The sequence below is a fragment of the Enhydra lutris genome, unplaced genomic scaffold (genome assembly GCF_002288905.1).
Source record: "Enhydra lutris kenyoni isolate GAN:26980312 unplaced genomic scaffold, ASM228890v2 scaffoldscaffold9, whole genome shotgun sequence".
In the NCBI taxonomy this organism is placed as follows: Eukaryota; Metazoa; Chordata; class Mammalia; order Carnivora; family Mustelidae; genus Enhydra; species Enhydra lutris.
In genome coordinates this window covers 20,389,984-20,412,175 of record NW_019154093.1, presented here as the reverse complement: position 1 = coordinate 20,412,175, position 22,192 = coordinate 20,389,984, and the positions used below count along the sequence as shown (strand labels likewise).

At 35.6% G+C, this 22,192-nt stretch overlaps 1 protein-coding gene across 2 annotated transcripts in view; it reads left to right on the top strand.

Moving 5' to 3' along the window:
- LOC111142863 (Fas associated factor 1) overlaps positions 1–22,192 on the top strand; it is a 468,894-nt gene that overhangs the window by 51,013 nt on the left and 395,689 nt on the right. For both annotated transcript variants that reach the window (XM_022496233.1, XM_022496232.1), the window contains exon 2: positions 4,935–5,003. In XM_022496233.1, coding sequence (XP_022351941.1) covers positions 4,935–5,003 — 69 coding nt within the window. The remainder of the gene's footprint in view (positions 1–4,934; positions 5,004–22,192) is intronic.

Here is a 22,192-nt window from a genome sequence, read left to right as displayed (position 1 = left end):
TTTTTTTTTTTTTTTTTTTTTTTACCAAATGTAGTTAAGTTTTTAGCCATTATTTCTTCAAATATTCTTTCTGCTTCTTTATTTCTTCTCATTCGGGAACTCCCTATTATGACTCTATTGGTACGTTTGGTGGGGTCTTACATATCTCTTCAGCTTTGTTCATTTTTCTTTGTGTTCCTCAGACTGGATAATTGCATTTAATCTACCTCAAGTTCTCTGATCCTTCTTCTGTCTTCTCATAGTTGCTATTGAAACCCTGTGGTTAAATTTTCATTTCAGTTATTGTACTTTTCAGCCCCAGAATTTTTTTCTTTGATTCCTTTTGAACTAATTTGTATCTCTTTACCAATAGTCTCTATTTGTTGCACATTGTCTTTTTGGTTCCCATTAGCTCTTTGTCCATGGATTCTTTGAACTCTGAGAATATTTAAGATGATGATTGAGTGTTTGCCCATTAAGTCTGATGTCTCTTCTTCCTCATAGACAGTTTCTGTCAGTTTCTTCTTTGAATGGGTCATACTTTCTTATTTCTTAGCATCGTTACAATTTCCTTTTTGAAAAATGATTATTTTAAATATTGTGTAACTCTGGAAATCAGATTCTTCCTCCTCCACCTATGGTTTGTTTTTTGTTGCTTTCTGTGTGTTGTTTTCTGTAGCTTTCTATGGGTTGTTTTCTGACTTTTCTAAACTATTTTTATAATTATTTTTGGTGATGAGCTGTCTCTGTCTTAAGTCTGCTTGGGCTACCATGACAACATACCATAGAAAAGATTTATATTCTCATAGTTTGAAGGGTGAAAGTGAGATCGTGTTGCCAGCATGATTGATTTCTGGTGAGGACTCTCTTCCTGACTTGCAGATGGCCCCTTGTCCCTTCGTTCTCACAGGGCAGGGAGAAAGAGAAAGAGGCAGAGAGGCAGAGACACAGAGAAAGAAAACACCCACTGGTGTCTCTTCTTATAAACTACACTAATCCCATTATAAGGGGGCACTAATCCCATTATGAGGGCCCCACCTTCATGACCTCATTTAAACCTGATTATCTCCCAAAGGCCTCCCCATCTCTAAGTACCATCACAATGGGGATTAGGGATTCAGCATATGAATTTTGGTGTGTATATGGGTGTGGGGCACAGATATTCTGTACATAATAGTCTCTGAAATCTTTTCTTCTTTAGCTGTGGTCTGCTAGTAGTGGGAAAGAGATTTCCTTGAATATCTTAAGTAAAAAAAGAAAAGAGAAAAGAGAAAAAAAAGAGAAGAAAGAAAATCCTTTCTCAGTCTTTGCACACTGGCTTTGTGTTGTAGCACTCTAACACTTAGGCTGTTTACAAGTGTGTCTTTACTTCCTGTTTCTGCTGAGCCTAGAGATGAGCGAGTAGTTTTCTCAGGTCTTTTCTGGCTAGGTTTCTTGTCTTGCACGTATGTATGGCTTTCTACATTCCCAGTGTTTTTTAATGTCCTAATTTCCCAAAGAAACCCTTGCCATTTTTCTTTCAGGTTTTTGGCATATCTTGTTGTTCGCTTTAACTGGAATATTTTTTCTCAGGTGGCAATGAGTTTTTCATTTGCCTTAAAAATTTTTCTGAAGAATGCCCTCTGCATAGCTGCTTTTCTGTACTAAGAGATTTTCAAGTTGTTAAAATAAAGGAGAGAGCCTTGAGTCAGTCCTGCAGGTAGCCCTGCACAGGTCACAGAAGACAAACACAAATTCTTTGAGAACAGAGTCTGCTCTGCTCCATCTAGAACCAGCGACCAAGGTTCAGCTGTTGAAATGTGGGCTAGTATATTCAAGACTGCCACAGAGCCAGGAGTGGGGAAAGGGAAATAAAAACATCATAAAGCTTTCACCTGTTTTGAAGTACCTTTTTCATGTATCAGCATTTGTTTGGTTGATGTAAACTTTTGACTAATTTCCAGAGTTTTGAGAAATTTGATTCTGACACCATTTTTAGGTGTTTCTATGGAGGGGATAGCCTCTTGGAACTACTACCTCCTACATGTTTTTCTGAGGGAAAAAAGAATGATGTCATTGAGGAAGTATTTTTACTGGTGCTTTCTGATATTTGTTGCTGTTAGGCTCACAGTTACCCCCTATAGTTTTTCTCTCCTGTTCCACCTGTGCAACTTCTGCCCTATCTTAATTCTTCTTAGCTGCTTTTATTAGTATTTTAGAACCTTTCGTTATCCCTGTTTTTTTTTTCATTCGGCTTAAAATAAACATTGCATTTTTTTATGTCTTGTTTGCTTTGTTGCATTTTTATGGTATCAAAGAATCAAATTTTGTCCTGCCTTGCTCCCCAAATGTCCCTCTTGGTGCTTGTAGTCAACCGTTATTCCTACCCTAAGCCTCTGGTAATAATTTTTTTTTTTAAAGATTTTATTCATTTATTTGACAGACAGAGATCACAAGTAGGCAGAGAGGCAGGCAGAGAGAGAGAGAGGGAAGCAGGCTCCCTGCTGAGCAGAGAGCCCGATGGGGGACTCAATCCCAGGACCCTAAGATCATGACCTGAGCCGAAGGCAGCGGCTTAACCCACTGAGCCACCCAGGTGCCCAGTGTTTTTTGTTTTTATAATTTTGTCTTTTCTAAAATGTCACGTAGTTGGAATTACACAGTATGTATCCTTTTGAGATTGGCTTTCACTTAGCATAATGCATTTGAGGATTTCTCCACATTGTTTTGAGTTGTCAATAATTTGTTCATTTTTGTTGCTGAATAGTTTTCTGTTCTATGAATGTATAGTTGAAGGACATTTGGGCAGTCTTCTATTTTCACTGACTATGAATAAAGCTGTTGTAAACTTTCATTTTATAATTTCATGTGAATGTAAGTTGATTTCTTTAGGATAAGTAAATACCTAGGAAGTGGGATTACTGTGTCATAACTTTCTTAGAAATTGCTAACCTGTTTTGTAAAGTGGCCATATAATTTTGAGGTACATTTGTACATTACACATATGTCAGTGTAGAGAGTTCTGTTTTTTCTGCATCCTTACCATCACTTGATATTGTTAGTGTTTTGGATTTTAGCACTCTAATGTACAGAAGTGGAATCTCTCTGTGTTTGTTTTACATTTACTTATTGACTAATGCTGGTGAGCATTTTTTCGTGTATATTTGTGTATCTTCTTTGGGGAAGTTTCTGTTGAAATCTTTTGCTATTTATTATTTATTTTAATTGAGTTTTGAGAATTCTTATATTGTAGTTATTCATCCTTTGTTAGATGTGTTTTGTAGTATTTTCTCCCAGTCTGTGGCTTGCCTTTTCATTCTCTTAACAGTGTCTTTCAAAGAGCGGTAGTTCTTACTTTTAAAGAAGTCCATTTTATCAGTTTTTTGGGTTTTGCTTTTGCTGTTGTATCTAAAACTCATGAAGATTCCTTCCTATGTTTTCAGTATTAAAAATAGAATGAAAGTCATAAATGTAATTAAAAAGTTTTTAGTATCCATGTTAAAAAAATTAAAGAGAAGCAGGTGAAATTAATTTAAACATTAAAAAAAAGATTTTATTTATTTTTATTTATTTGACAGAGACACAGTGAGAGAGGGAACACAAGCAGGGAAAGTGAGAGAGGGAGAAGTAGGCTTCCCGCTGAGAAGGGAGCCCAACGTAGGGCTCAATCCCAGGACTCTGGTATCATGACTTGAGCCAAAGGTTGACACTTAATGACTGAGTTACCCAGGTGCCACTAAACATTATGTTTTAATTAGGCCAACATTTTCAAAACGGTCGTCTCAATACACATTGAATAGAAAATTATTTTTATTATATTTAAAGATTTTATTTTTAAGTAATCTCTGTATCCAGTGTGGGGCTCGAATTTATAACCCGGAAATCAAGAGCTGCATGCTCTACCAATTGAGCCAGCTAGATGCCACAAAAAATTTAGTAATAAGTATTTACATTTTTATTTTTGTACTGAATCCTGTCCTCATGTGTATTTAACATAGCACATCTTAAGTCACTTGAGGCATATTTCAGGGTCTCACTAGCCATGTATGACTAGTGGTCACCATAACCAGATGGCACAGATCTGCAAGTCTTAGAGTTTTAGGTTTTACTTTAAATCTGTTATTTATTTTAAGTTAAATTTTGTATAAGGTATATAAGGTATGGATTGCATGTCTTTTTTTTTACATGGTTGTCTGTGAGAAACTTTTTTTTTTTTTTTTTAAAGTAGGCTCCAGGGGCGCCTGGGTGGCTCAGTGGGTTAAAGCCTCTGCCTTTGGCTCAGGTCATGATCTCAGGGTCCTGGGATTGAGCCCCGAGTTGGGCTCTCTGCTCAGCAGGGAGCCTGGTCTCCTCCTCTCTCTGCCTGCCTCTCTGCCTGCTTGTGATCTCTCTCCGTCAAATAAATAAATAAAATCTTGAAAGAAAAAAAAAAAAGTAGGCTCCATGCCCAGTGTGGAGCCACGTTGAAACTTTTTATAGGGGCGCCTGAGTGGCTCAGTTGGTTGTGTCTGCTTTTGGCTTAGGTGATGATCCCAGGGTTGTGGAACAAGTCCTTGCTGAGCAGGGAGCCTGCTTCTCCCTCTCCCTCTGCCTGCTGCTCTGCCTACTTGTGCTCTTTCTCTGTCAAATAAATAAATAAAATCTTAAAAAAAAAAAAAAAAAAAAGAAACTTTTTAGTAAAAGATGTTCTGGGCAATTAGAAATCTCCAGATCATTCTGGGCTCCAAAGTTCAACATTTAGATATGCTTTCTTTTATTGCTTTAATTTATTATCTTTTATTTCAGTGTAATGTAAATTTATTTTATAATTAACAATTTTGAAACCATATTTGTAAAATGCTCAGAAGTGTTAGGTATTTAGTGGCTTTATTCATACACCTTTTTAAAAGTGAAATAGCACATTTATGCTTTTTATTTTTTTAAGATTAACCTCTTCATTCCCAAACTTGTATCTAAAATTCTCACTTTGCTTCCAGGCATGTACTGGCATTGAAAACATTGATGAAGCTATTACATTGCTTGAACAAAATAATTGGGACTTAGTGGTAAGTACTTTTATTTTTGTTCTGTTTTCCAGCTTTATTGAGATATAACTGATGTATAACATTGTTTAAATTTAAGGTGTATAGTGATGATTTTGATACACATGCATATTTTGAAATGATCACCGCAATAAGGTGAGTTAACACATTTATCCCCTTATATGGTCACTTCTTTGTGTGTGGTTAGAACTTCTAAGACTTACTTTTTTTAGCTATTTTCAAGTATACAGTGTAGTACTGTTAACTATAGTTACCTTGCTATACATTACATCGCCAGAACTTACTCCTTTTATACTTTGAGGTTTGTATTCTTTGATCACTTTCACTCACTGTCCCCCATCCCTAGCAATCAACAATCTAATCTGTTTCTATGAATTCCATTTTCTTTTAGATTACACATGTAAGTGAGATCATACAATATTTGTTTTTCTCTCTCTGAGTTATTTCAAGTTTTTTCTTTATTTTGGATCAGTAATCAAATTTTATTAATTCTTCGATGTCTTTAATGTTCTTCATAGGTGATTTAGCATATCATAGCCCATTTATAACTCTAATCTAAATGAATAAACTCTGAATGTTTTTAATATGAAGTTTGTGTTTAGTTTAGTATTAAATTACTAAATTATTATGAATTCTTAGATAATTCGAACAATTCTTAAAGTTGTTCTCTTATGTTACTATGAATTAAGGTTCCTCTTCTCCTGTAATATTTTGGTGCAGATGCTTGGTAGGAGAGAAAATGCAGAGTTGTCTAAATGTCAGAATAATTCTATTTGATGTTTTCCCTTCACTTTCTGGGGCTCTCACTGATGATCATTCCTTTCTAAAGCTATTAACTCACATTTTGTTGTGTGTTTTTTTAAAAAAAATTTAAAAAAAATCATCTTCGGAGAGTTTATTATAGAGGTGGTTTAGTTTTTTGAGTTGGGGGAGGCACTAACTCAAATCCTGGCACAGCGCTACACATTCACAGAATTGTAAATACAATTGCAAGGCAAGCTAAACATGAATTTTTTTTAACAGTACAGGAACAGTACTGGTTGTGTTGGGATGACACAGGTGTCCCTGAGTGCCTTTGAAGTCCTAAGAAAGTCTAAATTACAATTTTGAAGAAGTGTTATTTTCAAAGGTCAAAACTTGAAATGTGTGCTTATAGAACTGAAATTAGATATGTAGATATAATCAACTATCAATTGTCTGTATGTTTTGTGTAGATTTACCGCTGTTAACTTTTTTACTTTTATATTTTTTAAAATATAAAAGGCCTCTATTATCTGCTTGTACAATTAACATTTTCTAGCGTATTATGCAACGGTGTTTTCTCTTAATTGCGTGATTAAAATTTTTTTTATATAAATGAGGTAATTCTATTTTGTAATCTGCACTTTTCAATTAACAACCTGTCACGAATGTCTAAGTAAATGTGGCTAACTGCTCATTCTTTATAATGTTCATTTAATGTTTGCATGGTATGCTGAGGGGTGGTTGTAACATAATAATTTTACCAATCAGTTCTATGCTGTTAGACACTTAGGATTTTTGCAGTATTTTGCTATTATACACACAACTGTAGAGAATATTCTTGGATATTCTTCCTTGCATACTTAACCTATTAATTTTCCTAAAAGATAATAAATAAATTCAATTCATAAGTGTATTTCTGTGTCAAATTGTGTGTGTGTGTATGTTTTTGGTATTTATAGTTAAATTGCCTTCCAGGATAGTTTCATTAATTTAAATCTTTATCAAATATACACATTTTTGAGATTGCCTATTTCGTTAAGCCAGAGCCTCCTTATTTTTCATATAGGGCATGTTCAGGCACTTGTCAAAATTTATAAATGTTTGTATGACCTGACTCCAAATCCATGCTTTTACCATACTACAATTTTTTTAAAAAATGTTTTTATATTCTTTTAAAAGAAGTTTTTGCATTAATCACTTGCTGCTCATCATAACAAGTTCACTCCATAATCCCCCACATATTTCACCCATCTCCCCTGCCCACCTCCCCTCTGAGGTGACCATTAGTTTGTTCTCTATAGTTAAGAGTCTCTTTCTTGATTTATGTGTGTTTCTCCTTTTTTTCCCCCTTTGCTCCTTTGTTTTGTTTAAGTCACACATATGAGTGAAATCATATGGTATTTGTCTTTTTCTTACTGATTTATTTCACTTAGCACTATACTCTGTAGCTCCGCTAGTTGTAAATAGCAAGATTTCATTCTTTTTTATGGCCGAATAATATTCCATTATATGTATATACCACATCTTCTTTATCCATTTGTTGATCAGTGGGCATTTGGGCCACTTTCATAATTTGGCTATTTTAAATAATTCTGCTATAAACCTTGGGGTGTATGTATGCCTTTGAGTTAGGGTTTTTGTAATCGTTGGATAAATACTCAGTAGTGCCATTGTTGGATTGTAGGGTAATTCTATTTTTAACTTTTTAAGCAACCTCCATACTGTTCTTCAGAGTAGCAAAAATAAACAGTTGGGACTGCATCAATATAAAAAGCTTCTGCACAGTGAAGGAAGTAGTCAACAGAACTAAAAAGCAGCCTGTGGACTGGGAGAAGATATTTGCAAATGACATATCTGATAAAGGGTTAGTATCCAAAATCATAAAGAAATTTTCAAACTCAATACCCAAAAACCAAATAATCCGGTTAAGAAATGAGCAGAAGTCATGAGGAGGCGCTTTTTCAAAAAAGATACCCAGATGTCTAATAGATATGAAAAGATGCTCAACATCACTCATTGTCAGGGAAATAGAAATCAAAACCACAATGAGATACCACTTCATACTTGTCAGAATGACTAAAATGAACAACACAAGAAATAGCAGGTGTTGGTAAGGATGCAGAGAAAGGGGAACCCTCTTGCACTGTTGGTGAGAATGTGAACTGGTGCAGCCACTCTGGAATACAGTATGAAGGTTTCCTCAGAAGTTGAAAATAGAACTATCCTATGATCCAGCAATTGCACTGCTAGGTATTTACCCAAAGGATACCAACATACAGATTCAAAGCGGTACATGCACCCCAGTGGTTATTGCAGCATTATCAACAATAGCCAAACAGTGGAGAAAGCCCAGATGTCCCTCGATAGATGAATGGATAAAAAGGAGGTCACACACACACACACACACACACACCCCATATACACATAATGGAATATTATTCTACCATCAAAAAATTGAAATCTTGTCATTTGCAACAATGTGGATGGAGCTAGAGTGTATTATCCTAAGTGAAATAAGTCCGAGAAAGACAAACACCATATGATCTCACTCATATGTAGAATTTAAGAAAGGAAACAGATGAACATATGGGAAGGAGAAAAAGAAAAAAAAAAAAGAGAGAAACAAACCATAAGGGATTCTTAATGATAGAGAACAAACTGAGGGTTGATGGAGAGAGGTGGGTAGTGGATAGGCTAGATAGGTGATGGGTATTAAGGAAAGCACTTGTGATAAGCACTGGGTGTTGTATGTAAGTAATGAATCATTGAATTATACTCCTGAAACCAATATTGCACTGTATGTTAACTAAAATTTAAATAAAGTAATCCTAAAAATAAATGTTAATGTTCTCATGGCAATGAATTAAATAAATAAATGTATTATGTATGTTTGGTAGAATTTGCCTGTGAAGTTATTTGGTCCTGGACTTTTGTTTTTTGGGAGTTTTATGATTATTGATTCAATTTCATTGCTGGTAATTGGTCTGTTCAAAATTTTACTTCTTCCTGTTTTGATTTTGGTAGGTTATGTAGGTTATATGTTTTAAGAATTTATCCATTTCTTCTTGGTTGTCCAGTTTCTTGGTATGTAGTATACCATAATATTCTCTTATAATTGTTTGTATTTCTCAGGTGTTTGTTGTTATTTTCTTTCATTTGTGATTTTATTTATTTGGGTTCGTCTTCTTTTTTCTTCATATGTCTGGGTAGAGGTTTATCCATTTCATTGATTTCCCCCGCCCCCCAAGAAACAGCTCTTGGTTTCATTGATCTGTTCTTTTTTTTTTTTAAGATTTTATTTATTTATTTGACAGACGAGATCATAGGCAGAGAGGCAGGCAGACGGGGTGGGGGAAGCAGGCTTCTCGCTGAGCGGAGGGCCCGATATGGGCTCGATCCCAGGACCCTGAGACCACTACCTGAACTGAAGGCAGAGTCTTAACCCACTGAGCCACCCAGGCGCCCCTCATTGATCTGTTCTGTTGATTTTTTTAGTTTCTACTTCATCTGATTCTGCTTTAACCTTCATTATTTGTTTACATCTGCCGGTTTTAGGTTTTCTTTGTTGGTCTTTTCCTAGCTTCTTTATGTGTAGGGTTAGGTTGGTTATTTGAGATTTTTTTCTTGCTTCTTGAGGTAGGCCTATGTTGCTGTAAACTTCCCTCTTAGAAGCACTTTTGCTGCACCCCAGATGTTTTGTCACTGTGTTTTATTGTCCCATGTTTCCATGTACTTTTTAATTTCTTTTATTCCCTGGTTGACCCATTCATTATTTAATAGCATGTTATTTAACCTCCATGTATTCGTGGTCCTTCGAGATTTTTTTCTTGTGGTTGACTTCAAGTTTCATAGTGTTGTGGTCAGAAAAGATGCATGGTATGACCTAAATCTTTTAAAATTTGTTGGGGCTTGTTTTATGGCCTAATAGATGATCTGTTCTGGAGAATGTTCCATGTGCAGTTGAAAAGAATGTGTATTCTGCTATTTTAAGATTGAGTGTTCTGAATATAACTGTTAAATCCCCCCTGGTCCACTGTGTCATTTAAAGCTGTTTACAGTGATGTAAGTGGGTTGTTAAAATCCCCTACTGTTATTGTATTACTGTTGATTAGTTCCTTTATGTTTGTTATTAACTATCTTATGTATTTGGGTACACCCATGTTGGGTGCATAAGTATTTATAGTTGTTATATCTTGTTGAATTTTTCTCTTTTTTATTATATAGTGTCCTTCTTTGTCCCTTGTTATAGTCTTCATTTTAAAGTCTGTTTTGTCTGATATAAGTATTGTTACTCTGGCTTTCTTTTGACATCCTTTCACATGATAAATGTTTCTCTGTCCTCTCCCTTTAAATCTGCAGCTGTCTTTTGATCTGAAGTGAGTCTCTTGTAGGCAACCTGTAGATGGGTCGTTTTTTTAAAAACCATTCTGTCTTCCTGTGTCTTTTGATTGGAGTGTTTAATCAGCTTATTCAAAATAATTAGTGATAGAAATGTGTTTTTTAAAGATCTTATTTATTTGACAGACAGAGATCACAAGTAGGCAGAGAAGCAGGCAGAGAGAGGAGGAAGCAGGCTCCCTGCTGAGCAGAGAGCCCGATGTGAGGCTCGATCCCAGAACCCTGGGATCATGACCTGAGCCGAAGGCAGAGGCTTTAACCCACTGAGCCACCCAGGTGCCCCAATAGAAATGTATTTATTGCCTTTTTATTACTGGTATTGTGCTTGTCTGAAGACTTTCTCTGATCCTTGCTTATCTTCCTTTCTTTCATGGTTTACTTATTTTATTTAGTGGTACATTTGGATTTCTTTCTCTTTATTCTTTGTGGATTAGTAGTTTTTGGTTTGTGGTTACCATTAGGTTTGTATATAACATCTTGTGCATATAGCAGTCTATATTACATTGAGGGTTGTTTAAGTTTGAACCCATTCTTTCCTCCTTTCCTCCTCATGTTTAGGTTTATGGTATCATATATTAACATCCTTTTATATTGTGAGTTCCTTGACTGGCTTTTTACAGAAATACCTATTTTTCACTACTTTTGTGTTTCCTTTTTCATGTTGCCATTTTTTTTCTTTGTCTTTCATTTCCACTCAGAGTCCCCTTTAATATTTTTTGCAGGGCTTGTTTAGTGGTCTTAAATTCCTTTAGTTTTAGTTTGTCTGGGAAACTCTATCTCTGTTTCTGTTGTGATTGATAGCCTTGCTGTATGGGGTATTCTTGGCTGCAGGTTTTTCCCATTCAGCACTTTAAATGTAAATGATGCCACTCCTTTCTGACATGGAAATTTTCTGCTGAAAAATCCACTGACAGCTTTATGGGGTTTCCTTTGTATGTAACTGCCTTCTTTTGTCTTCTTACATTTAATATTTTTCTTTATCAGGATATTTTGCCAATTTAATTACAGTATGTCTTGTGGGTCTGCCTTTGTTGATTTTGATGGGGGTTCTCTGTGTCTCCTGGATCTGGATATCTGTTTCCTTCCCCAGATTAGGAAAGTTTTCAGCTATTTTCTCTTCAAATAAATTCTCTGTCCCCTTTTTTCTCTCCTCTTCTGGGACTCCTTCAATCTGATCATTATTATGTTTGATGGAGTCACTTAATTCCCTCAGTGTATTCTTGTTTTGCATAATTCTCTTTTTTCTTTTGTTCAGCTTGATTACTTTCCATTACTTTGTCTTCCATGTCCTTAATTAGTTCCTCTGCCTCTTTCGGCTTCTTGTTCATTCCATCAGTTGTGTTTCTCATTTCATTTACTGAGCCCTTTATCTCTGATATTCCTTATCTTTGTGTTAATTGTCTCACTGATGTCTACCACTTTTTTTCTCAAGTCCAGTGAATATCCTTATGATCATTGCTTTAAATTCTCCATCAGTCATGTAATTTGTATGTTTCGCTTAGATCTTCATCTGTGGCCTTGTCTTAGTCTTTAATTTAGAACAGATTCCTCTGTCTTCCCATTTTGTCTATGTTTCTGTGCCTGTTTCTGTGGTAGGAAAGTTGATACCTCCTGTCCTCGAGAGTAATGGCTTCATGGAGAAGCCCTCTAGTACCCTACAGCATAATCTCTCCTGTTGCCCAGGACCTGGTGCCTCTGGGAGTGTCTTCATGAGTGCTGTGTGTGCTCTACTGTTTTGTGCTGACCACTGTATCCTTTAGGTCAGTTGTCTGCAGAGGGTCTCTTTGCCTGGTGTGAGCAGTGTTTGGTCCTTGGCCTCAATGTGGCATGTTTTAACTAGGTGTGCTCTGGTCTGCTTGTGAAATAAGACCTGTCATTGCTGTCACTGGAACCAAGGCCTTGGAGAACTCCTGGGTCTGGAGTCATGGTGTTGGTAGTGGTTTGGGTGGATCTTCTTGGGGAGAGGCCTGCCCCCTTTGGACTGAGGCAAGTGTGAGTGGGAAGTGTGGTTCTTCTGGAATGTGGGAGGCAGGGCTTGGTTTAAGCAAATTAGGTAGCAAGTGTCAGCACTGTGCTGCTTCCCGCAGGTGGCCCTGTGTTCATGCTGAGGGGTGGGGAAGGGAAATGCCACCTGCCAGATCTTTTGTTTTTGGAGGGATCTCTCTGTGAATGCTGCCTCTCTAGGACGTGCTCTGGGATGAGCACATAGCTGGTTTACCATGTGCCTCAAGTGCTCTTCAGCATGCCATCTCCATGCTGTATGTCCTTGGGTTGTTTGTCCTGCTTTTTGTTTAGGAGCAGCCACAGTGTCCTTTCAGCTCTCCCAGATGAAAGGATGTTGACCTTCAAAACTCCAGGCTTTAAGCTCTGCTGGGTTTAAGAACTCCCAAATTTGGGCCCTGTTGCTTTCCAAGCCAGTTGCTATGGCCTTTTCATTTTCCCAAGTGCTCCCGTGTATTAGTCTGATCTCTCACCCTTCTCTGCACTGCAGTGGCCATGATCTGTTTATTTCCCAACCTATGTCTCTGAACTTTGTGGCCTCTTTTCTTCCTTTAGTTGTGGAGTTTGTTTTGCCAGTCTTCAGGCCGGTTTCTGGTGTATTTTGGGTGATTCGATAGTTACTTAGTTGTATTTGTGGGACGAGGTGAGCCTAGGACTCTCCTACTCTGCCATCATCCTCCTAATCCATTGTGTTATATTTTTAATTATTTTTATTAAAGCGCTATATAGATGATATGTACATGATTTCTGTGTGGAGGTGGGAAGTGTCAAGACCTTACCCAGAATAATGTCCCAGATTTCTTGTCTTGAAGTTGTTGTTGTTTTCAGTAGCAAGTGCATTACTTTATTTAGTTTGTGTATTTTTACGGTGTCCTTTGAAGAGGCTGATGCAAATTGTTGCTGTAGATTAAAAATCCTACTAAGCCACTCTTGCATGGTATTGATAAGAGGAATATGAGGATAAGAGGAGTTAAGTGAGGTCATGCGCTTGGAATAATGGACTACAAATCTTTCATCTGAAAATTACCATTTGGGGGTAATATAAATTCTTTCCTAATGTTCTTCTCTTGGTCCATGTTCATTAGCTTTGAAGGGTAAAACGTCAGTTGGTTCTGTATATTTTCTTAATCCAGTCTATCTAGAATACTGCAAAGGACAGTTTTTCCAGATAGTGTTAAATAATTGAATGGTAGAAGTACTCTTCAACTATTTCTGAGTTAACTTGATTTTGGAAAATATTGTAAAAGCACTTAGGTTAAAAACACTGATGTTAAATTTCTGCAGAAATGTAATTCACACTTTAATGGGCCCAAGCAAAAGCATTAGGCCATCTCTCACAACCTTAAACTTGGGGTTTCTTTTGAAATAAGTGTCCTAAATGGCTTTTTTCTGGAAATAATCCATCTTTATCCACCATAATAATTTGCTGTGCTGTGTAACTATCTGGCTCTATACATTTTCTCATTTTCCTATTTATATGACACTTAACTTTATCTTGTTGTTTTTAAAAAACAAAACTTGAACATTTTGAATAACTCATGATTCAAACTTTTCATTAGGTTCATGGAACTTTTTATATGATGTTTTATATATTTTGCCTGTGCATTGTTATTTTGTCTTTCTAAATTATGATTATCACTGCTCTATATTTTATGGACCCATATGGAACAGTTTGCATAATTTGAGTTTTAAACCTCGGAGATGTCTATATTTTAAATTGCCTGTATGCATCAGTTCAACCTCTTCTCCTCTGTTTTTGTGCTTATTTTGCTAGAGAAGTATAGAGGAATTTGAGTTAGGTACCACAATCTGGGATTGTGAAGATTTTAAGAAAACCACAGAACAAAAAACTAATTATGTCAGTACTGAGTGCTTACAGTGTATCCAAATTTATGCTAGATACAGTGGGAGCTTAAAAATATTAACAGTATATGGTATATGATTTCGAGAAGTATACTGAAAAATTGATAAGACATATGGTCTCTTAGACATGTATGTTATACTTAGAAATGATAATGACTTCCTGAGAAATAATGATTGTGCATATTTTAGCTATTTTATAGATTTAGACACATAAGTAAAAATTTTTCTATATAGATATATAGCTGAGTTCCAGGAATTTTAGTCACTAGTCACTTACCCTGATCCTGTACCTTATTTTCATTATATAGCTATTGGTAAACTAGTTCTTCCAAACCCCGTTTTAAATACTTCCTGGTTGACTGTATTTATTTTGGGATAACTGTAGGTTGGGTTATATATGCTAAAATTCTGAAAGCAAAATAACATGAACTTTAATTCTATTGGGAAGTATCTCAGGCTGTTTTTTTATTTGAAATGAAGACTAGTTGTACTCTGCTTCCTCCATCTACCTCAGTCTTTTGAGTTTTCACCTTGTCCTGAACTTACATTTAAGAGAGGATTAATGTTATAGTTGATTCCTTCCTTGCAGATGAGTATTTTCAGTTTATATACTGAAAGATGAATATGTAAGGAAGCATTATTGCCAATGGAGTAGAATCTTTTGCCAAGGGATTGCCTTCTTACATGCAAGCAGGCTATGTGATCACTATAAATTCTAATCTAGATCCAGAATTGACCCCGTGTTCCTTTTCATGTTTTCAGTATAGAAGAATTTGTGCCAGTAGAGAATAGAAATCTATACAGTTTGTGTTAATTTTGAGTAATCAAAATGTGAGACAGGTAACTAGAGTGAAAATTGGTTGCATTCATCTTGAATCAGGAGCTCTGGTCCTGGATTTTCAAATCTCTTGTCATTATTTTATTGAGTATAGTCTAGGCTGAGTTACTTCTTTCTGAACTTCTGAACTTCTATATATGAAATAAGCTGTTTGGACTAAATTATAGTCAAAATCTCTAGATACATGAAATATTTATGAAGAAGTGATTTATGTCCTAATTCCTCTTGAGATTCTATAAAAATGAGTCAACTGTGAATAGTAATTTAAGCAAATGTTTTAGTAGAATTTCATAAGTGTTTGAAATACTTGTACACATACCATTTTGTTTAATCTTTTTAACAACTTTATGATGTAGATAATGGCAAGACAAGATGCATGCCAGTTGCTTCATAGGTCTGTATATATGAAACTCCTTCAATAAAATAAAATTACCAGTAAGCTCTAGAAAATCAAGGAAAAGATATTTGACATATATTTGATAACCCAGTGCTAAGTGAAATAAAGTAAAAGTAAATGTTAACCTAGTCCTACTGCATTTTAAGTACTCTGTGCTCTTAGGAAATGATTTTTGAACTTTGCACTAGTTCTGCCCTAGTTTTCTGCCTGTGCTGACATAGCTGTTTTGCTGAAGAAAGACTCTATTCAGTGTGCTTGTATTTATCTTTAACTATGTGTTTCAGCTTAAGGCAAAAATGAAACAAATCACACTATTTTTGGATCATTACTGAATTACTGGTCTACAGTGATAGATTTGTATTAATAGAAGTTTATAATAAATTGATTAATACTGAAAAGTCAAATATAAGGAAAATTACCATGCACATAATTTGTCTAATTTTAAGATTCACTGAGGTGCCTTGAGATATTTTCATTCTATCAGTTTTCACTTTTGAATTTATCCTAGTGATTATCCTAAAATTCCTTAGAAAAATTTCTTCTACTACCCTACTCAGGATGTGGTTATAGAGTTCCTTGAGTGTGCACTGCTTTTCTATTTTATACAGTGTTATGAACACCTGCAGTTTTATGAATGAACTAGTTAGCCAGTGATATAATGAGTCTCTGTTGTCATCAGAAAGCAGCCAAGCATTGAGTGCTGCCCTTCATCAATGGCCATTAGACACTGGCTTATATTTACACAGATCCTTGCTATGACAAAAGAGAAGTTATTATGAAGGAATATCTCATTTTATCAATTTCCCCTCCTTTGCTATAGCCTTCTTTGTTTTTCTTCTTTTTAAGGGACTGTAAGGCCATTGTTCTACAGAAGTTTTCAATTTTTCAGTTTGTAATTCGTCTACCGTTCTGTGTCTATTGTCCTTTTATTGAGGGTGTACTTTGTGCTAGGTATCATGTCAAGTGGTTTACCTGTATTACTTCATTTAATCTTCACAGCAGTTCCGAAAGGTGAATAGGTAGGTATTAGCTTTATTTTATAGATGAGAAATTGAGGCCCTATAAAGTTAAGTAAACTGTCCATGCTTGTGCCTCTCTTTGGTAAGGAATAAAACTGTGATTTTGAACCCTTGTCTGTCAGTCCATAGAAATGTCCATACTTTGAAGTCATGGTTTACAGTTACTAGATTTTCCATACCCAGTCTAGTTATCTTCTTTTTGCTCCTTTATTTTTCTTTCTACCACTCACAACTAATTTCATATTATCAAATGAAAGAACCCTTGTTACATACTAGTACTTTAAATATGTTTATGCATTGTTTTCAAGTAGATTCCAAGATTCTAGAAGAAAGGGATTATGTTTCTTATTAATTTTGCCTTGGCACCTGACCACTTGTTTAATAAATGCTTATTTGACTGATTGGTTTTATTATTAGTACACTTAAATTTTTTTTTTTTAAAGATTTTATTTATTTATTTGACAGAGAGAGAGAGATCACAAGTAGGCAGAGAGGCAGGCAAAGAGAGAGGAGGAAGCAAGCTCCCTGCTGAGCAGAGAGCCCCATGCGGGGCTCGATCCCAGGACCCTGAGATCATGACCCAAGCTGAAGGCAGAGGCCCAACCCACTGAGCCACCCAGGCGCCCCAATACACTTAAATTTTTAAGTCTATTTTCCATCTCCATCATTTGCATATTTGAAAAGTCCTTGCTATTAAGATTTCTGACTCTTCCTGCTATTACTATTCCTTATCTGGCATAATGAAGTTTGAGAAAAGAGGGAGGAAAACCCAGATACCCCAAGGAATATGATTGGGCTGATTTCATTATCTCACTAGTAATATTTAGATGGTCTTCTCCTATTGTAGCTCTTTAAGCGATATGTTTCACAAACAAATTGTTTCTGTTTTTTCCCCTTATGTTTATTTCCGGTTGTGCTATCATAAAGAAAGCCCCTCACATGAACTAGTCTTTTTGAAGTTTTTCATCAGTTCTGCATCTTAACAGACAACTTAAGTACAGTGAAAGACTACTGCTATTTCGGGGCACCTGGGTGGCTCAGGTGGTTAAGCATCAGGTCATGCTCTCAGGGTCCTAGGATCAAACCCAGCATCCAGCTCCCTGCTCAGCATGGGGTGTGCATCTCCTCCCAGTCCCTGCGCCCCTCCCCTTGCTCATTTGTGTGTGCTCTCTCTCTCTCAAGTAAATAAATGAAATTTTTAAAAAAATGACTACTGCTATTTAAAGTGTGATTAAGCAGATATGAAAGAATTGTTTTCTCTGGATGCCTGGGTGGCTCAGTTGGTAAAGCGTCTGCCTTTGTTTGGCTCAGGTCATGATCCTGGGGTCCTGGGATCCTGTGTAGGGCTCTTTGCCCAGCAGGGAGCAGCTTCTCTCCCTGCCTTCCACTCCCCCTGCTTATACCCTCTCTCTCTGACAAATAAACAAAATCTCTGGAAAAAAAACATTGTTTTCTACTTTTCAGAGGAAACTTAGTTTTTACAAACATGAAATTCTCAGTTTACTTAACCTCACGTTACCAAAACAGAACTGTTTGAGGTCTTCATTTTTACCCCTGACTACAGCTTGACTTTCTGCTTATTTTTTCATTGGATTTTGCTCTGTGTTGTGTTACTTTTCCTTTAAATATAAACTAGTTCTAGAGTTACTTCATTGCATGAACCAAATACCTCTTTTATAAAACTGATGGTAGGGGGGCGCCTGGGTGGCTCAGTGGGTTAAAGCCGCTGCCTTCGGCTCAGTTCATGATCCCAGGATCCTGGGATCGAGCCCCGCATCGGGCTCTCTGCTCAGCAGGGAGCCTGCTTCCCTTCCTCTCTCTCTCTGCCTGCCTCTCTACCTACTTGTGATCTCTGTCTGTCAAATAAATAAATAAAATCTTTAAACAAAACAAAACAAAAAAAAAACTGATGGTAGGTAAAAGTTTGGAGACTTTAAGACCTAGTAATAAAGTGGTATGCTAATTTGATGGTTAGTGGATAGTGTCCATTGTTAAATGAAATTTGGAGCTGTGGCTAATATTTATTTATTTATTTGTTTATGATTTCTAGTATACTTGTCTAACCTGTGTTTCAGAACACAGAGTTAAACTATTTAATTGAAATCATGAGGAGTCAGCTCACTGCAGTAAAACTAAGCTAAAAACTTCATGCTAATTCTGAAAGAGATAGTATATGCTATTTAAAGCTTGAACATTAAAAGAAAATGAAATTTTAAAGGTTTTGTTTTTAAAATTATTTAGTTCAATTGGATGCCCTTTGATCTTGATATTTTGTAAAGCTTGCTAACCTACAGGTTAGCTTGCTTTTAAAAATGGGTGTATTTTCCCCAAGTGCCTTGCTATATGATACTCAGCTAAGTTATTTCTGTCACTGGAATTGATTTAAACAAAGTATTGCGGCAAAGTCCGTGGTTAGCACACCTGTAAATGTGATGACTTACAGTTCCTCTTGCTGGTTCCGAGGATCAGCAGACATAAATCAGTGTGTGCTTAGAAAAGAAAAAGTAATATGCCAGTTAGAATTCCCATTTTCCTTTTTAAAAGATTTTATTTATTTATTTGACAGAGAGATAGACATAGCACAAGTAGGCAGAGCTGCAGGCAGAGGGAGAGGGAGAAGCAGGCTCTCCGCTGAGCAAGGGCCTGATGCAGGGCTCAATCCCTGGACCCTGGAATCACGACCTGAGCTGAAGGCAGCCACTTAACCGACTGAACCACCCAGGCGCCCCTAAAATTCCTATTTCATAATTCTGTATACTGACAGTTTTTAAAAAATTTTGCTACTTAACGATAATATAATTTCTTAACAATTATAGTTACACTTCTGTACTTTTAAGTAAGAGGTAGTTAAAACGTTCGCATAAAAATTTATGTTTTCTGATACCTCCCTAGGTTGTCACTTTCTTCATTCTCTTACTAATTTTTTAATTAAAAAATTTTTTTTGCATTAAGAATTCTTAACATCTACTCTCAGTAACTTCATTTTCTTTTAATAACCTATTTTTGGATTGTGTTGTTTGGTTTGTATTTTGTTTAACTTGATGTTTTAGTAATTTTTTTATATTTTTGGTGTACTCCTCTAATACTTCTTCCTCTCTTGTGCATGGATTTCTCCCCAGCATATACTTGTTCTGTCTTAAAAACATAGTTCTGAGGTTCTTCAGATACCAAGGTACTCTAGGGTAAACTATGTTTTATCTATATCCAATTTAGTTACAGGAAGCTTAGCAGTGGAGTTGTTCTTTGAATACCTCTGTTAATAGATTTTGGGCCATCTTTCATATCCTCTATCATTTAACCCTGCCTATTCATTATGAATGAGCTTCCATAACTCTAGAGCATGTATGACTTCATCCAGCCAAATTAGCCTATAATCTCAAACTTGTCGTAAGTATTCTTATTGCTGAGTTAATGCTTTTTCTTTTCCTTGTTGATAATCAGATTATATCCTTCCTTTAAGGCTCACTTGAACTCTGATCCTTTCTGTTTCCTAGCAGCCTCTTCCCTCAGTGGGGACCCTTGTCTCTGAAGCTTTGTATCCATTATTGTGATACTACTATTCTTTTAATACTTAGCTTTTGCTCCATTTTTCCTCTTCCCTTCACTCCAACATGTGGGCATATACACACACACTTTTAAAGAGAATGTCTAATATCGTTAAAAGAATTAAAATGACTTTCATCTAGGGGTACTTGGGTGACTCAGTTGATTAAACGTCTGCCTTTGGTTCAGGTCATGATCCCAGTGGCTGGGATCCAGCTGAGATCCAGCTTAGCCGGGAGCCTGCTTCTCTCTCTGTCTGCCACTTGCCCTGCTTGTGCTCTCTCTCTTTCTCTGTGTCAAATAAATAAAATAAAAAATGACTTTGAATTAGAGTGTTTAAGGAAAGACTTTATGGGTAAGTATACATATTGATTGATATATATACCTAAAAAAATGCATTATGTTACACCTTTAATAAATCTATGGTTAGCAACTGTGTAGAAGCTATCTTTGAAGATAATTGAGTAGTCCTAACATATTTGCTATATTATTGTTAACATGTTGGCATTTTTTTTTTTCTAAACCAGGAAGTTTATTACCTTTTTCTGAATGTCAAAATTGAGGTATAGTTCTAGAGGCCAGTAGTCTCCATAGGCAGAGGTCTGTATTTTAGGGATATGGCAAGTCTAATAGCACTTTCATAAATTCTAGGCTTGCATTTGGATTTATATTTTCTTCTTAGTAATTGATTTAATACATAGAGGATGAATATTTTTAAAACATACAATGACTGATAATAACGTGTTTATTAGAACATGAGGTTAATTAAAAATGTTAAGGAATTACAGAAGAGTTGCAAAATAGTTCAGGGTTCTTAATACCCTTTATCAAACTTCTGTTAACATTGACATCTTACATAACCACAGTGCAGTTGGGGAAAATTGGTAAAACTGGCACAGTACTATTGGTAGTTTTAGTGCAGTACTTACTACAATAGTACTTTTATACTATTGGTACAATATTATTAACTAATCTATGGACCTTATTTGAATATCACTAGTTATTTTACTAATGTACTTTTTAAAATTCAAGATCCATTCTAAAATCCACAGTGCATTTACTTTTTGTGTTTCTGTAGCCTTCTCCAATCTCTGACAATTCCTTGTTATTCTTTGTTTCATGACTGTGACACTCTTGGAGGGTACAGATCAGGTATTTTGTAGCATATTCCCGAGTTTGAATTTCTCTGATGTTTTCTCATAATACACTGAACATATATGTATTCTTGGGAAGAATATCACAGATACGATTTTGTGCCTTTCTCAGTGTACCAGAAGGTACATGATGTCAGTATGTCTTATTACTGGTGATGTTAATTTTGACATTGTTTTAGGTGATGTCTTCTAGGTTTCTTCACTGTGGTTACTATTTTCCTCTTTGTAATTAGTAAATATCTTATGTGGAGATATGCTGAGACTATAGAAATATTTTATTAATTTTATCTCTTCTATTGATTTGTTAATATATTTCTCATGAAGTTATTTATAGTAGTTGTCCCAGGTTGTACAAAATAATCTTTAAACAATCAGAATCTACATTTAAATAATAATATACTGCTCCATGTTTAGTGTTGATGGCCCTATAGCATTGTATTTCTAATTCTTCTGTCCCGTTTTTTATATTGTTATTGTCATGTTATTTTAGTTTTGCAAATGCTATAAACACAGTATGTTGTGACAGTTTTTACTTCAGGTAGTCACTTTTCTTTTAGAACAGTAAAATGTAAGGAGAAAATAATTTTATTTTACTTACATTTGTTAACTTTCTTTGAGTAGATTTAAATTTTTGTCAGGTATCATATTCCTTCTGCCTGAGCTACTTCCTTTAATATTTCTTGTAGGGTAGGTTTGGTGGCAATAAATTCTCACAGTTTCTTGTTTTTCTGAGAAAGTTTTCATTTCTTCATTTTTGAAAGATGCTTTCAGTGGGTATGGAATTCTGGGTTGACAGTTTTTTCCCCCTTCAGCACTTTAAAGTTGAATGTTACTCTCTTATTTTCTAGCGTGCGTGGTTTCTGGAAAGAAGTCTATTTATTTTCTAATATTTGTTCTTCTGGCTGCCTTCAAGATTTTCTCTTTATGTTTATTTTTGAGCAGTTTGAATATGATCTGCCTGAGAGGGAGGGTGTGTGTGTGTGTGTAGCTTTTGTAGTTCTGCTTCATATTCTTGGATCTGGTTTTAAAGATTCTTTTTTCTTTTATTTAATTGAGATTAACATTACATGTAGTTAACCGTATTAATATGTACAGGTCAGTGGTATTTAGTGTATTCACAGTGTTATGCAACTGCAAGCTCTCTTTAGTTGGTTTTGAAAATTATTATTTTTCTCTTTTTTCTTCTGTATTTTTGACTTTGTGTATATTAAATACAGTAGTCTTTTTTTTTTTTT